We start from the raw sequence: 14,350 nt of genomic DNA, 5'->3' as shown, positions 1-14,350 counted from the left end.
ATGGAAAGACATACTGAGAGAGAGAGAGAGAGAGAGAGAGAGAAAGACTGAGATACATGGAAAGATATACTGAGAGAGAGAGAAAGACAGAGAAAGATACATGGAGAGACATACTGAGAGAGAGAGAGAGAGAGAGAGAGAGAGAGAGAGAGAAAAACAGAGAAAGATACATGGAAAGACATACTGAGAGAGAGAGAGAGAGAGAAAGACCAAGATACATGGAAAGATGTACTGAGAGAGAGAAAGAGAGATAGATAGATAAATACATGGAAAGACATACTGAGAGAGAGAGCGGGAGAGATACATGGAAAGACATACAGAGAGAGAAAGAGAGAGAGATGGAAACAAAAGGGTAGAGAGAGTGAGACAGGTAGAAGAAAGAGAGCAGGGGAAACCCCCGGGTAACAACTGAACTCTCAAGAGTACATGCTGCACTAGTGAAAATGTCCAGTCACTACGGCACAAATAGAATATTAAGAATTCCAGTAAACATCACTATAGCAACCTAATTACCTAATTCACCTAATACCTCATTCACATTCAAGTCACAGAGCTTTTGCATTCTAACCTTTGGTTCACCCATGGACATGATAGGAACTCCTAGAGACTACAGTGGAAAACCCCAGATTTCTAGCACCTGCATGTCCACAGGACATACAGATCTCCCTGGGGTCTCTCTCACACACACACACACAAAGAGAGAGTCTAAGTGGTGGACTGGACGCAGTCCCACAGGGACAGACAAAACCTGCAAAATATATGAGCACTGACTCAGAGTGCGCGCACACACACACACACACAAACTCATATACATACGCACACCCCAATACACACACACACACACACACACAAATATACAATCATACACACATGAAATGATGCATGTAGACACACTATGGTAGACAAAAATGGCACAGACAGACAGACAGGCAGACACACCCGATCACACAGACAAACACACACACCTTCTCTCTGCAGAAGCTACTCTCATCCATTTAACTAACAACCATTTACTCTGCACAATGGGGTCCATCCAGGAGTTTCTGGTTGGAAAACTTTCAGCTTTTTCCTAAATAATTAATATTAAAAAACAACAGCACAACACTACCTCAGATTATTATGGCCCCTTTTCCATTTAAAGCAATGTCCTGACCAACACTCGTCACTCCCATAGGATTTGGCTTTAAAAGCACATCTTGGTGACTGTGTGTGTCTGATTCGTTGTCACATGTATTTGCATGCGACTCGGTGAATTGTGTGTGTGTGTGTGTTGTGTGTGTGTGTGTGTGTGTGTGTGTGTGTGTGTGTGTGTGTGTGTGTGGTGTTACATGTGTGCAAATAAATGGGTGTGTAAATGGGCATATTTGATATTGTGTGAGTGTGTGCGTGTGTGTATATGCAGAATGACATGAGTGAGTGTGCATACATGCATGACTGCGTGCATTTGACATGTGTGGGTGTGAGCAATGTGCGTGTTTTGCCGATTTCATTCTGTCAACGAACAGTCAAAAGCCCATTAACACCAAGACCTGGTTCACTCAGGAAGCAGATATTAATCCTACAGACATGAAAGCTAGCCAGTCTAAAAGTGGCATCATGCCACGATTCACATCAGTCTGTTTGCCTGCCTCCACACGAGAGGCCTATTGTGAAAACAACTCCAACAATTCTCCACTGGAAGTTATTCAGGGAGTTTACATTGGCATGAAAACACCTTAACAAAACGTGACTGCAAAGGCTTTCCACTCAGCCAGAGGGCATCAGTAAAGCAATGTCAGCCATTTAGCTACCAAGCACCCCCCCACACACACACACACACACACCCCAGAAATCACGCTTGATTGAAACAATGCGAGTTACCATCTCATGTGTGACTGAAAAAAAATAAAGAAATAAAAGTGTCAACTCGGCTTAAGACGGGATGTTTGTTTGTGTTTAACAGAAAGACATAGGACACAGTATTCCATCTGGTAGCTTTCTGTGTCAACTCCGGTCCCTAATCCTGAGGCTGGTGATTTGTCTATTCCGGGATTCTTGATACAAGACAGCATCAAAGTGACACTCCATGACATCATGGGAAAAGTCAATGAGTCACGCTGTGCAAGGTGCAGCTGTCTTAACTATTGAAATGTATGCAAAAAAATCAAACACCACATGCAAATATGCAGCCTTAACTGCTTCTAGCTTACATTATGATGATGGACCATCTCCCCGTTTGACATCAGCTGTGACCAAATGCACACTGAACGAGTCTGCACTCAGCTGCGTCCATCAGCTAGTGGCTAATCCCACCCAGGCCGTCCCCCCACACCAAGCTCCTCCGGGTTAAATGGGTCTGATTTTTGTGTTCAGTCCAGCTTAACCCTTTCACTGCTGCTTACTGCTAGTGCACATCGTAATGAGTCATATAACAACATTAATATACACAGGTTTATTTTTTTTTATATCAGTACCTGCTCATATCTATACGCTGTGTGTGTGTGTGTGTGTGTGTGTGTGTGTGTGTGTGTGAACTTATCATCTCTGGTGGGGGGGGGGGGGGTTGGGTGCACTGCTTACCTGCATTCGTCGAAGGTCGTCCCGGGCGAGGCGAGGGCCAGGCGCTTGCGGAGCTCATCCCTCTGGCGCGTCACCTGCCGCAGCTGGAACAGCACGGCCTCCAGCCGCTCCCCCGGCGGACGCTGCTCCTGGAGGGCCGGCGGCGGCGGGGACGAAGCTTTGCCCGTCGTACCTACCGGAGTAAGCATGTCACTGGGGGAAAGACACCTCTATCCTACGCCCTGCTGGAGGAGCTGGCCGCTAACGTAATTTCCCAACTATTAGCCGCGGCTTACACATTGATTTTGCTAAATTTCTTCAGCTATGAGGTTATTACACGGGGGCAGTTAATATGGTATTAATATGGTTTTGTTTCTTTTAACTTGCATAAAACATAGTCCTGCGGCTTATACACGATGCGGCTAATACACAGGGAATTACTGTAACGCTAAAAAAACGCAGTTGGGATAAACTGTGGTTTGAGTTGAGGAGCTACAGATGGCAGGTTGTGCTTGTCCAGTCAAAGCTGTGCCCACTCAAAACGTCCTCGGAACCCTTATGTGTGTTTGAATGGTTGGTATCCATTTCATGCGCTATGCCAAATGACTGACCGGGCTTTCTGTGAGATATTTGATGCTGCTGACCTATGAAGCCAGCACCTACAAACTTGGGTGACCTCGGCATACACACGACACAAGTAAACACTTGCGCTAATGGGGAGAGAAGATTAATGCCACTAATGGCATCTTCATCTTGACAGCTTTATAAACCCTGTGGGTTGGGCATCTACAGTATTATTACATATATTCAGTTTGTACCTTGCTAACATGCGTGTGTCTGGACCTTCCTGAAACGTGTCTCAGTGCCTTGTTTCATCCTTTCATCCGGTGTTGTGTATTTATGGCCTCTGTGTGTGTGTGTGTGTGTGTGTGTGTGTATTGGGTGTGCATGTGAGAGGGGCCATGAATAAGCAATGTGCTCTTTCTGGGGCGCTGACAGCTCTCTCCGCTCTGAGGACAACAGCCAGGGCGGGATGTGGGCTATTATACTCTTAACAGACAGAGCATGCTAGCCTGTGTCCCAGGGTTTTGTTCAGTAGGGTCACCATGTATGAAAATATACAAACACACTCTCATGCATATGATAGATACAGCCCATCATAAATATACAGATACATATGCAGGCATACACACACACACACACACACTTATCCAAATAAGAGATTGTTTTTTGTTTTTTTTTAATGTCCAATCGTTCACAAGCACACACATGAGCAGACACACACACACACACACACACTCACCTATGCTGCTGAGGGAGCTACTGCTCTCGGAGTCAGAGGGCATGGTGGAGAGGACGCTGTAAGTGGAGCCTAGACGTAAACATGGACACAAACAAACAACATAAGCTCATTAAATCACATCCCACACTTGAGCCCCCACTCTTCGCCTCGTTGAAGGCTCTTTGAAAGAAATCCACATCGATGGAGGCTTTTATTTCATAAGAGGGAGGGGATATTTACATATGGTCATCTAGATATGTTAACCCAAGGTCACGAGGTCATTGTTAAAGCCATCTATGGTATACTGAGCTCAAAGTAGAGGATAACTTTATTCATCCACACTTAAAGGACACAGTTCAACTGACCCAGATTTGGCAAGAGCATTTTATAGTATCAGTACTGAGCTTATATAACATTTGTTTACCACATTCTTGCTTCGTTTGGGCCAGTGCAATGTGTACGTGTCAGTGCAAGTGACATCAGAGCGCCGTTTCATTGCTTCCGCACGTCCGTGTTGCACAGGTGATGCCTTCCTGCTGTGTTACCAGGAGACTGTTTACAGTGTGCAGAAAACCGATGACATCTTTCGGATGAGCTCACAGCCACACATGCACGCGCACACATACACACACACACACAGACACACACTTAAACAGACACACACACACACAACTTTTATATGACAATTAATTTCTTCTCAGCTGCAGTTCTAAACAGCTGATACATCTCTTGCCAATGCTGCTCTGTTTGTCCCCTGCTGATTCACCATCACCCCTCCCCCCCTCCCCCCCTCCTCACCTTCACCTTTCCACTTCCCACTCTCCCACCTCTCCTCCACTTCCCTCTCCCATCCTCCCATCCTCTACCAACACCCCTCCACTCTCATTTGCGCTCTCTCTCTCTCTCTCTCTGCCCCCTCCCTCACTCTTATTCACTCTCCCTCTTGCCCCCCCCCCCCCCACCTCTCTGATCCCCACTCCCCCTACTCTCCCTCTCTCATTCGCTCCCTCTCCTCTCTTTTCCTCTCCTCTCCTCCCCTCCCCTCTTTCAGATGTGAGGGCCTGGGGAGAGGCTGACTAACCATGCTGTTTACCCACACATCCCCGTCCTGTAAATCTGCCAGTGGAGCCTGGCCCTGCTCCCACTGTGGCCAACACAGTACAGAGCAGAGCAGAGCAGATCGCGCACGCACGCACACAGCACAGCAACAACGCACACACACAGAGCACAGTAACAACACACACACACACACACACACACACACAGCACAGCAACCCCCCCCCACACACACACACACACACAGCACAGAGCTCCACGCACGCACGCACGCACTCACATACACAGCAAAGAACATACAACTTGCACAGCACAAAGAACACGCAGGCCAGACCTACACAGAACAGAGTGCACACACAGTGTAGAGCACACACAGTGTAGAGCACAGAGAGAGAAAGAGAGAGAGAGAGAGAATGAAAGAAAGAATGAAAGAAAGAATGAAAGACAGAAAGAAAGACAGAAAGAAAGAGAGAAAGACAGATAAAAAGAAAGAAAGAAAGAAAGAAAAAAGAGACAGAAAGAAAGAGAGACAGAAAGGAAGAAAAACAAACAGGTGCCTAAGAAGGAGTGATGACATGGTACTGAAGGCAGACGCTCTCTTTTTGTTTGGGTGAGCTGGGGTTTCCCAGAAGTCAGCTGGACAGCAGAGTGAGACAATGGCCAAGATTCACCCTGTGGGAGAGGATCCCTCTTCTCTCTTTCGCTCTCTCTCCCCCCCTCTCTCGCCCTCTCTCTCTCCCCCTCTCCTTCCCCCTCCCCACTTTTGAGAATCATGTAACCCTGATGATCTCACTCACAACTGTTTTGTCGGGTATGGATTTCTAAGAAACAGATAAGTGTGTTGTTTCAGGTCCCTGCAGTCAGTGTGGAACCAGGATCTAGAACCAGGATCTAGAACAAGGCCTAAAGAGTCTGTGTACACAATCATCACCTGGTTTTGGTTGGTGGGAAAACAAACAAAAAAAAAAAAAATCACTGAGCCTCCTACTAGATAGACACATTCACAAAAACATTCATTCAGTCCAGTCACAACATCCCTGTGCACTACTGGGTAACATTATCAGCACGAGACAGAGGTCGCCTGTAGGGCGATTACGAGGTCTCTGTACCCTACTCAGTGTGCCGGTCCTTCTGTCCCCCATGCATGCATGCAACACTGTGTGATCCGGACATAATGTCAGTTTGTTCTCCAAAGGGATACAAAGCAGACTGTTTTCTGTGGGGGAATGAAACCACACTATACTGTGATTGTGCTACATTGAAAAAAAGACAGAGAGAGAGAGAGAGAGAGAAAAAACTGAGCTGGGTGGAATGGGGATAGAGAGAGGGGGCTGAGCTGTATGGAGAGAGAGAGAGAGAGAGAGAGAGAGAGAGAGAGAGTGAGTGAGTGAGTGAGAGAGTGAGAGAGAGAGGACAGGAGGAGCTGAGCTCACTGACAATAAGTAGAGAGAGATAATAGGGCTAGACTGCGTGGAAGAGAGAGAAAGAGGGTGAGAGAAAGAGAGAGAGAGAGAGAGAGAGAAAGAAAGAGGTGGAATGATCTGTGTGAAAGAAGAAATACAGAGTGAGAGCAACGACGCGTGACGAGATAGTGACGTGGTGGAGAGTGTCTGTTTACTAGCCGCCTGGGCCTCCGCTGCCGCCGCTGCGGTTTTCATGGAGTCAGGCTTATGGCAGCGGTGAGGGAAACATGCTCCCTCCAGTCACATTTTGGGAGCACTGGAGCAGGAAGCAAATGGCAGAGCATGACTCAGCATGGCTCAGCACAAAACTACTCATCCAGCTCACCCCTGACTCCCCCCTTCTGCACATGAGACACACAGCACATGGCTGCTTTAGACATTTTTTCACTCACTAGGACTTCCAATTCAAAGCTGAATCCCATTCACTGAAAGTGCATAGGGGAGAGAAGAGTTAACGTGAGGGAGATGTGTTTGTCTCTGTGTGTGTGTGTGTGTGTGTGTGTGTGTGTTTGCAAGGTGAGCAGCATGTGTGTGTGCAGGGGTGAATATGTGTGTCTGTGCAAATGAGAAAAGAGTGAGTGTGAGTGTGTGTGTGTGAGTGTATGTGTGTGTGCGTGTGTACGTGAGTATGTGACAACCATGACTAACACAAACCTGTAACACATGGTTACCATCACAAAAAGAAAAGAAGTGCCCAGACAAAAGGTTGGAGTTGTCGCTCTTAGCCTGGAGATGGGGAGGGCGAGGTCAGTTACGTAAAACTATAGAACGTCTCAGTTTATTAAATTCACCGCCGCTGCGGGCACTGTGAATCCTGGGAAACTAATGAGAGCCGACTGTGGAGAGAAGAGACAGTGTGTCTGGGACACACATAAAATACACAGGTACACACACACACACAAACAAACATACACACACAAATGGATAGATACACATACAGACACACACTCAAAACACATACACGTGCAAACATACATATGCACGAACAAACAGACAGGCAGACACACAAACAAACACACACACACACACACACACACACACACACGAGACAAGATGTTTTGCTTCAGAATCCACAATCCGGCATCCAGCTGTCTGCCTCTCTGGCAAAGGCAGCTGTCAGACCGCGGCTCTCTTGCTGTTCGCCAACTAATATGCGCCGCTGTTGGTTTTATCGGGGGCACAGATGCCACACAGATCCCGACGTCGGAGAAGCAGAGTCCACCCAAGTGCCAAGTTTTCCTCGAATGACTGCCCTGTTCCTGGATGCTGAGCTGTATACTGCCCCCCCTCCACTGCGATTTCAATTTTTGACTTGGTGGTCGGTAGTAATTTCAGTTCAATGCCATTATCTGCATTCTATTGCTATATCATGGCAAAAAGGCATAATAAACTGATATAAAGATAATGCGAGATTAAAACAAATAGATTCAGAACAGAGAAAACAAATAATTGGAATAAGATTCTTCAAATCTATATTTGATAAAAATGACGGAACTTTATGTGGTGTGATGGCACCTTCTTTAAAAAACGTTTCCCAGAATGCTTTGAGAATAAAGTCGCTGTCTTAATGGTGACTGATTGCTGAATGCCGCTGTGCAGTTGTGAGTCGAAGTCGGAGTTGGGCACTCATCTCGGCACAGGATGAGAGGTGAGTTTGGAGTTGGGGGGGGGTGTCACAGTGTGATTTGATTGACAGGTCTTTAGAGGTAGTAGGAAGAGGGGAGGTGTAGTGGGAAGAGGCGAAGGAGGAGGAGAGAAGCTGGATAGGTGATCAGAGCCAGACATCTCGCTTGACTAGAGTGGCACATGGGGGGCTTGGGTATGAGTGCTGGGGAGCTTGTCATCTTTCTGTCTCTCTTTGCAAGTGTGTGTGTGTGTGTGTGTGTGTGTGTGTGTGTGTGTGTGTGTGTATGGGGACTGATGATCCTCCTGCTCTGCACCAGCAACAGTACTTTGTGTATGAGTGTGTGGGTTATGTGAATAATGTTCCACACTATGCCTTGTTATTAACTAATGGGACTGGAGAGCCAAAACAGTAATGATGAAGCACTGATGAGTAGTGAGCATGAGACCATATTGTAACGGGTGCTAATGGAAGCCCATGGTCGCTAGTCTCACTCTTGGCTACAAAGTTCATCAGCCGGTCAAACTAGTAAGTGAGAGCAGGTCTGTCACATAAACTGTGTGGGAGGGCACATACGCAGTCCAGTCACATGTGGCAAAGACAGATGGAAACACAGGCAGAAAGAAAGACAGGACAGAGATAATCTTAATCCAATGTATTATAATGCGTATGCTGTCTGTGTGTATGTGTGTGTGTATGTGTGTGCGTGTGTGATCACATGCCTACGTATGTGTGTGTGAGAGAGAGAGAGAGAGAGAGAGAGAGAGAGAGAAAAAAAAGTGAGGGGTATACACACAATTTTTCATGTTACATGTTACTGTTTCCCTTAATGCTGAGAGAGAGAGAGCGAGCGAGCAAGAACAGCAAAATACTGACAAGGAGCAGGATTTGCACAGGGCCTTCACTCCTCCCCAGACAAAGCGCTGTTGTTGCTGGTCAGACCCTACATTTAAGTCCACAGAACAGCAATCAGTGCACAGAGAGGCCGGTGGGATAGCCAAGAGAACTGTGCCTAAGCGGAACCTTTCACGCCCCCGCTGCCATGGGGACCTCTGACCTGGTGATTAGCAGGCAGGCCCAGCTATAGGCTCACACACCACTTTTTAAAGGGCCTGATATGTAAGACGGCCGGTTATGAAACCAGGTGCCTCTCTGTAACGCTGGGGGCATGTCAAGCCATTTTAGACGAGAAAGGCCTCTTCGGCTTGTCTCCATGGGAGTAGCGTTCAGTGTTCTAACTTTGTTTCTACTCTGATGAATATCCACTGGCTTCTGTTTTTAATGCACTTGCCAACTAGCCTAGAAATCTAGAAGCACCCTAGCGGCGGCAAATTAATTTGCTCAGCCTGTACGTCTAGTAGCAAACCATAGGAATTTCTATTGGCTAACACAGTGGATGTTATCCAATCACAGCGCTCTATTTTGTTAGAGAGTCTTAAGGCGGGCTTAAGAGGATAACGACAGTCCTGCGACAGTGAATAACAAGGAAGGTGGCTATGGCGAACGAAGAGGGGTTGTTTGAATCGGCGTGTATTTGCCGTTTTGCTGACCGGATACGGATATGGTCGTAGCGCTGGCCTATTGCATGCCTAGGAAGTTTGAAAGACAATTCTCTGCCCGCCCCTTGGATTAAGCTAGGTGAATGGCTCGATTCCAGACTATACATTTCAATGATATAGGATGGCCCGCCAGGCTACTTGCCAACTGCGAAAAACACTCTCTCTCAAGCAGGGTTCTTTTTCGAGAACTCATGAAGAACTGTGATTGATTCTGCTGTGATTACCACAGCAGAATCAATTCTGCCTCACAGGTCAAGTGCTCTGTTCCCATGGCTCACTGATAAAGGTCCAGTGGGCAGCTGATGTAGTTTGTGCTCTTAAGGATCGTTCACACCAGGAACAATAACAATAAAAATAACTATTAACCATAACAATCTGAGCGTCCAACGATAAGTCTCTCTTTGTGTTAATGAATGTGATGTCTACAATTCCATGGATTCTGTTTGGCTGTTCCATCAGCTTTTTATGTTTCTCAAAATCATTCTGAAAGTGATCCCTGACAATATCGTTCTTCCGGTCACTAGTGTTATAGCTTATGTGTGGCCGTTGTCATTCATATCAGCTAGAGCTCTACTTTTTTGCCGTTCTCGTTAGCCATCATTCTTGGTGGGAACGGCTTTTTAGTGCACTGACTGTGAGACACTGGTAGTGGCTACAAGTCTCCTCAACATCCCCTAATGTGATTGTGGATGTCGAATGCAACTGAAAAGTATTTGGAGAAAAGAGGCACACAGACACACTTCATCTGGATGGTCCCAGTTGACGACCATTTTTGATTCATGTTAAGGTCAAGGTTTGGGTTTGGTAAAGGTGAAGTTAGGTGAACAACAGACTACTTGAATTCCAACAAACCATCTGTAGAGACTCTGCAGACGGACTGTACAAATAAAGTGTGTCTAGGAAAATATAGGCCTGGCCTACACCACCACCACCACCACCTGTCAAATGAGGTACAGTAAATGTTATGGGACACAGTGGCTGTTCCTATGACATACTTCAGGAATGTAACTTGCATGTTTGGTTTTCAACCAGCCCCATCAGGTAGGTCCCAGCAGCTCTTTTAAACATTACGACAACCAATCAGAGGTGGGAACATCCGTCATCCCTGCCAGTCTCAACAGTTGAATCACTGATTGACACAAAGAACCACAGAGTCAGACGCGAGAGTGAAAGAATGAGAACAGAATTGTGTAAACCTGAGTTACTATAGTGACAGACAGACAGAGAGGGGGGGTAGTGAGAGAGAGAGAGAGAGAGAGAGAGAGAGAGAGAGAGAGAGAGAGAGAAAAGAGTGAGAGACAGAGAGAGAAACAATGGCTGGGAAAAACGAGCAGGACTGAGAGGGGCTTCAGTGTAAAGTGGAAATAGGTCATGAGACTTCAGCTGTGTGTGTGTGTGTGTGTGTGTGTGTGTGTGTGTGTGTGTGTGTGTGTGTGTAATGGGGGAGGACTAAACATGTCAGTGCCTTTATTACATATAACATGAAGAGATTACCACAGCAGAATCAATTCTGCCTCACAGCACGCAAAGCCAGGTCATTTGCAGTATGTTAAAGTATAGGCTACTGCTGCAGATGGCATACACTGCATCCGAGTGCATTAGGACAGAATAAAGTTACTCATCTTCAAACAACACACCCTTCTGGTTTTAGTGCCACTTACCAAGATGTGTAATTAAGATACCATCAACATTCAGCTTTTAATGTTCAGAGTAAGGCCTATGGCTGGATTACTGTCCTTTCTTTTTCCAGAATTCCTTTCCTTTCATGAAACTAAAAGCCCTGAAAACCACCGTCTGCAAAAGTCAAGAGATGAAGTTGACAGGTCTGCAGCTCCATTGAACAATACTGTTTTGTCGTTCAGGATCAGTGAAATGACTCTACAGCAGGAAAAACGGTGTTCTATGTGGGAGATTATACTGCAACAACTTGACTTGAATTCGGCACGTACACCGTGGAAATGAAGACTCTGCAGCCGGAAGCAAGCTTCTCAAAAATCCCTGCATGAAATTTTAAATGAGGCCTGGGGGAGCGCCGTCGACTTTCCGCGCAGCCAAGCCCCCAACGCTGTGAAAACTCAAAACAAAGGGCGAAGCTAGGCCCGGGGTGCTGCGAGGGAAGGTCCAGGTGTCCCAAGAATGACTCCACAGATCAGACATCACTAATCATATTTGCATGGGATTGCCTGGCAAAGCATGACGGAACAAACTTGGACTTTGCACACATTTGACAAGGAAGGACAGCGGTGTGTTTCACAAAACGGCGCTGTAGCTGGTGGTGATGTCGCCCCTGGATATGCGTGTGTGTGTGTGTGCGTGTGTGTGTGTGTGTGTAGGCTCTCAGCCGCTTTTCTTTTACACTGCATGTGTCGGTGACATTTCGCAGTTTTAGGCTTTAATTATATAACCGTAGAGAAAGGGGCCACAACACCCTTTCTTGGGATGAGCTTTGGTTTTAAAATCTCTTGCACTATGTTGCGTAACCAGACAGACAAAGCCTTTGTGGTATAAGACTAAACACAGGAGAGAGGAGCTTTTATGAGGATGTGTATTTGCAAATGACTCCACAAATAAGCGGGGTGATGTGGGAAAGACACACCCTGAGAATGACCCCGGCGTCACTCGTTGTCGGTTTAGCCTGCACGAAATTCAAACTCGGAGACTCAACTTTGCAATCGGGTGATAATGTGGGGCGGTCGCTCTAGAACAGCGTGCCTTTAGTTTCTAGTTTGTACCATTCTTTTTGAATAATGCAGGCCACGTTAATTTTATCTTAACTACTACCAGGATTTAGTGGTCGATGTTGCTGTCAAAAAGCGCTTTACTGAATGCGACCTTGAGGCCAATTCCATGGGGGTCCAGGCGAAGTTAATCGACGAGGAATGTTAGCCGTTTCAGCAATTCAGTAGTCTGTGTGTTTAGTGCAAAGAAATTAGTAGGTTACGGGCTTGCGTGGTCAGACCCCGGCCAGGAAACCCAGTTCCCATGCGGAATCGATTGAAAAGCCCTGTAGTTATAGCACAGCACGACAGCAATATGTTGTCGTCCCGACCACACTCTGGACATAGGCCATAGGCTACTGGTCATCAAGCCGCCTACTCACGAGAAAATGGACACGTCAAATGGATATTGACGGACTCTATTAGAACTTGGCAAAAAAAAGTTATTGATTTCCACAGAAAATTGACTGAATTGTATCCATTACGCACGCCACTCGTTTTCGCTCCCAAGCAGAAGCTGAATCCGTGCTTTAACCTTACCATATTTGTCTTAACTATGGGCTTTCACTTTTCTTGGCTACACATCAGCGTGTAAACATGGAAGAACACCACAACCCCAGACAAGATAGCACTCGTGTTTTCACAGGCATTATCAAAACATGGGCTAAAGAAGCCTATAGCCTACTGCTATATCTAGTGGATTTAATGCACAATTAAGCGTTGACAATAGTTTGATACAAAGTTTCACATTTGACTCGAAACTCATAGTGCGACCAGATTCCCATGGTGCAAAGGTAAAAAGTCCAGATGTCTGTCTGTGTGGACTAAACGGCTGTTTGGTAAAGAAATACACTATGAAGTAGAAACACAGTAGTCATATCTACCAAAAAACACAAGGATTGGTCTGATTCTGTCGCGTTCCGCGTGTTATTTTACCCGAAATGTGGTAACTCAGCAAGCCCCCCCTAAAACGAAGGAGGAACAGTAGCTACAAGGATAGGCTAACGTTACATGTTAGGCTAATAACGAACAGTGAGATGGCTTCGGTCGTGACATGTCAACCAAAGGACTAAAAGCTCTCCTAATTGACCATTTCTTACCGGAATGGTCCATTGATCCTCCACCGTTCACGACGAGAGTAGAATACAGGTGTGGGTGCGTCTTCTCGAGGGCCAAACAGAGGTCTTGAAAGTGGTCTCTCTCCTTGCTCATCAGCATCTTAAGTAGAAGATCAACTTTTTCTGAGCTTGACGAGCAGTTGTTTTCCAATTCGAATCGCTCCACCTGGGTTAGTGTACCTGTTTTGACTAAAAACTCCACAACTCGTTCGGCATCTGTAATGGACTCCAACAAGTTTTGGTGGTACTGATCTAGCAACTCTTTGTGTTTAGGCTCCATTTCAGCTAGCGAAGTTCAGTGCTTGACCCTTCAGCGAGTTAAAATTCTCAAAACGCAAAGGTTGAGAGAGAAAAAATAGTTCCGAATGATCACTTCGAAGAAAGTGGCATTGACTGCATTGTTTTGAACAGCCGGACTGAGTAGCTTTTCATCTCAAATTGAGAGAGACACAAGTAGCCATATTTGTTGTATAAAGCTGTTGACTTCACTCTGAAAAAACTGAAATCCATTAATCCAGCGGCAGAAAGCCCCACATTTCGCATACTTTCAGAGAGAAACGACTCGAAGTTCGTTTGAAGGGCATTCTTACGTTTCTTGCTCTTTCGAAGACGATATTTCCACTACTTAAACTACTCCAAAGTAACGTAACTCTTCAACAGCTTTCCCTCAACACAGCCAGCTCCGCCATGACTCGGCGGCTCAGCAGCTACAACCTACTGTCAATCAAAACTTGTGTAATGACCATGTAAAGTAAAAATAGGCGGGGCTTCCGACCAAAATACCTGATTGTGGCTACTTGGATTGTTAAGGGTTCTAAAAGTTTGTTACTGTATCAAATTAAAAACATGCATTGGCGTTTATGCAGCTATGTCGAATACTTTGTGTCGATTTGCACATAGAAACCGTAGGCTATCACTGCCGACTGCAAAACAGCAGACTCCGCCATGCACACAGTAAAATGGCAATCATCAAACGACCCTATACACATCCAC

General features: G+C 46.0%; 1 protein-coding gene across 3 annotated transcripts in view; it reads right to left on the bottom strand.

The window, feature by feature from the left end:
- LOC121699761 (disks large homolog 5-like) overlaps positions 1-14,066 on the bottom strand; it is a 55,785-nt gene extending 41,719 nt beyond the window's left edge. For 2 of the 3 annotated variants that reach the window (XM_042082144.1, XM_042082146.1), the window contains exons 1-3: positions 13,340-14,066; positions 3,842-3,910; positions 2,560-2,731 (exon numbers count right to left, since the gene is read on the bottom strand). In XM_042082144.1, coding sequence (XP_041938078.1) covers positions 2,560-2,731; positions 3,842-3,910; positions 13,340-13,637 — 539 coding nt within the window. In that variant the 5' untranslated portion in view covers positions 13,638-14,066. The remainder of the gene's footprint in view (positions 1-2,559; positions 2,732-3,841; positions 3,911-13,339) is intronic. The other variant, XM_042082145.1, reaches the window with a different exon arrangement.
- Positions 14,067-14,350: the final 284 nt, after the last annotated feature.

The sequence above is a fragment of the Alosa sapidissima genome, chromosome 24 (assembly GCF_018492685.1).
Source record: "Alosa sapidissima isolate fAloSap1 chromosome 24, fAloSap1.pri, whole genome shotgun sequence".
Classification (NCBI taxonomy): Eukaryota; Metazoa; Chordata; class Actinopteri; order Clupeiformes; family Clupeidae; genus Alosa; species Alosa sapidissima.
Note: the sequence above shows the minus strand (reverse complement) of the source record. Positions and strands in the feature narration are given on the sequence as shown.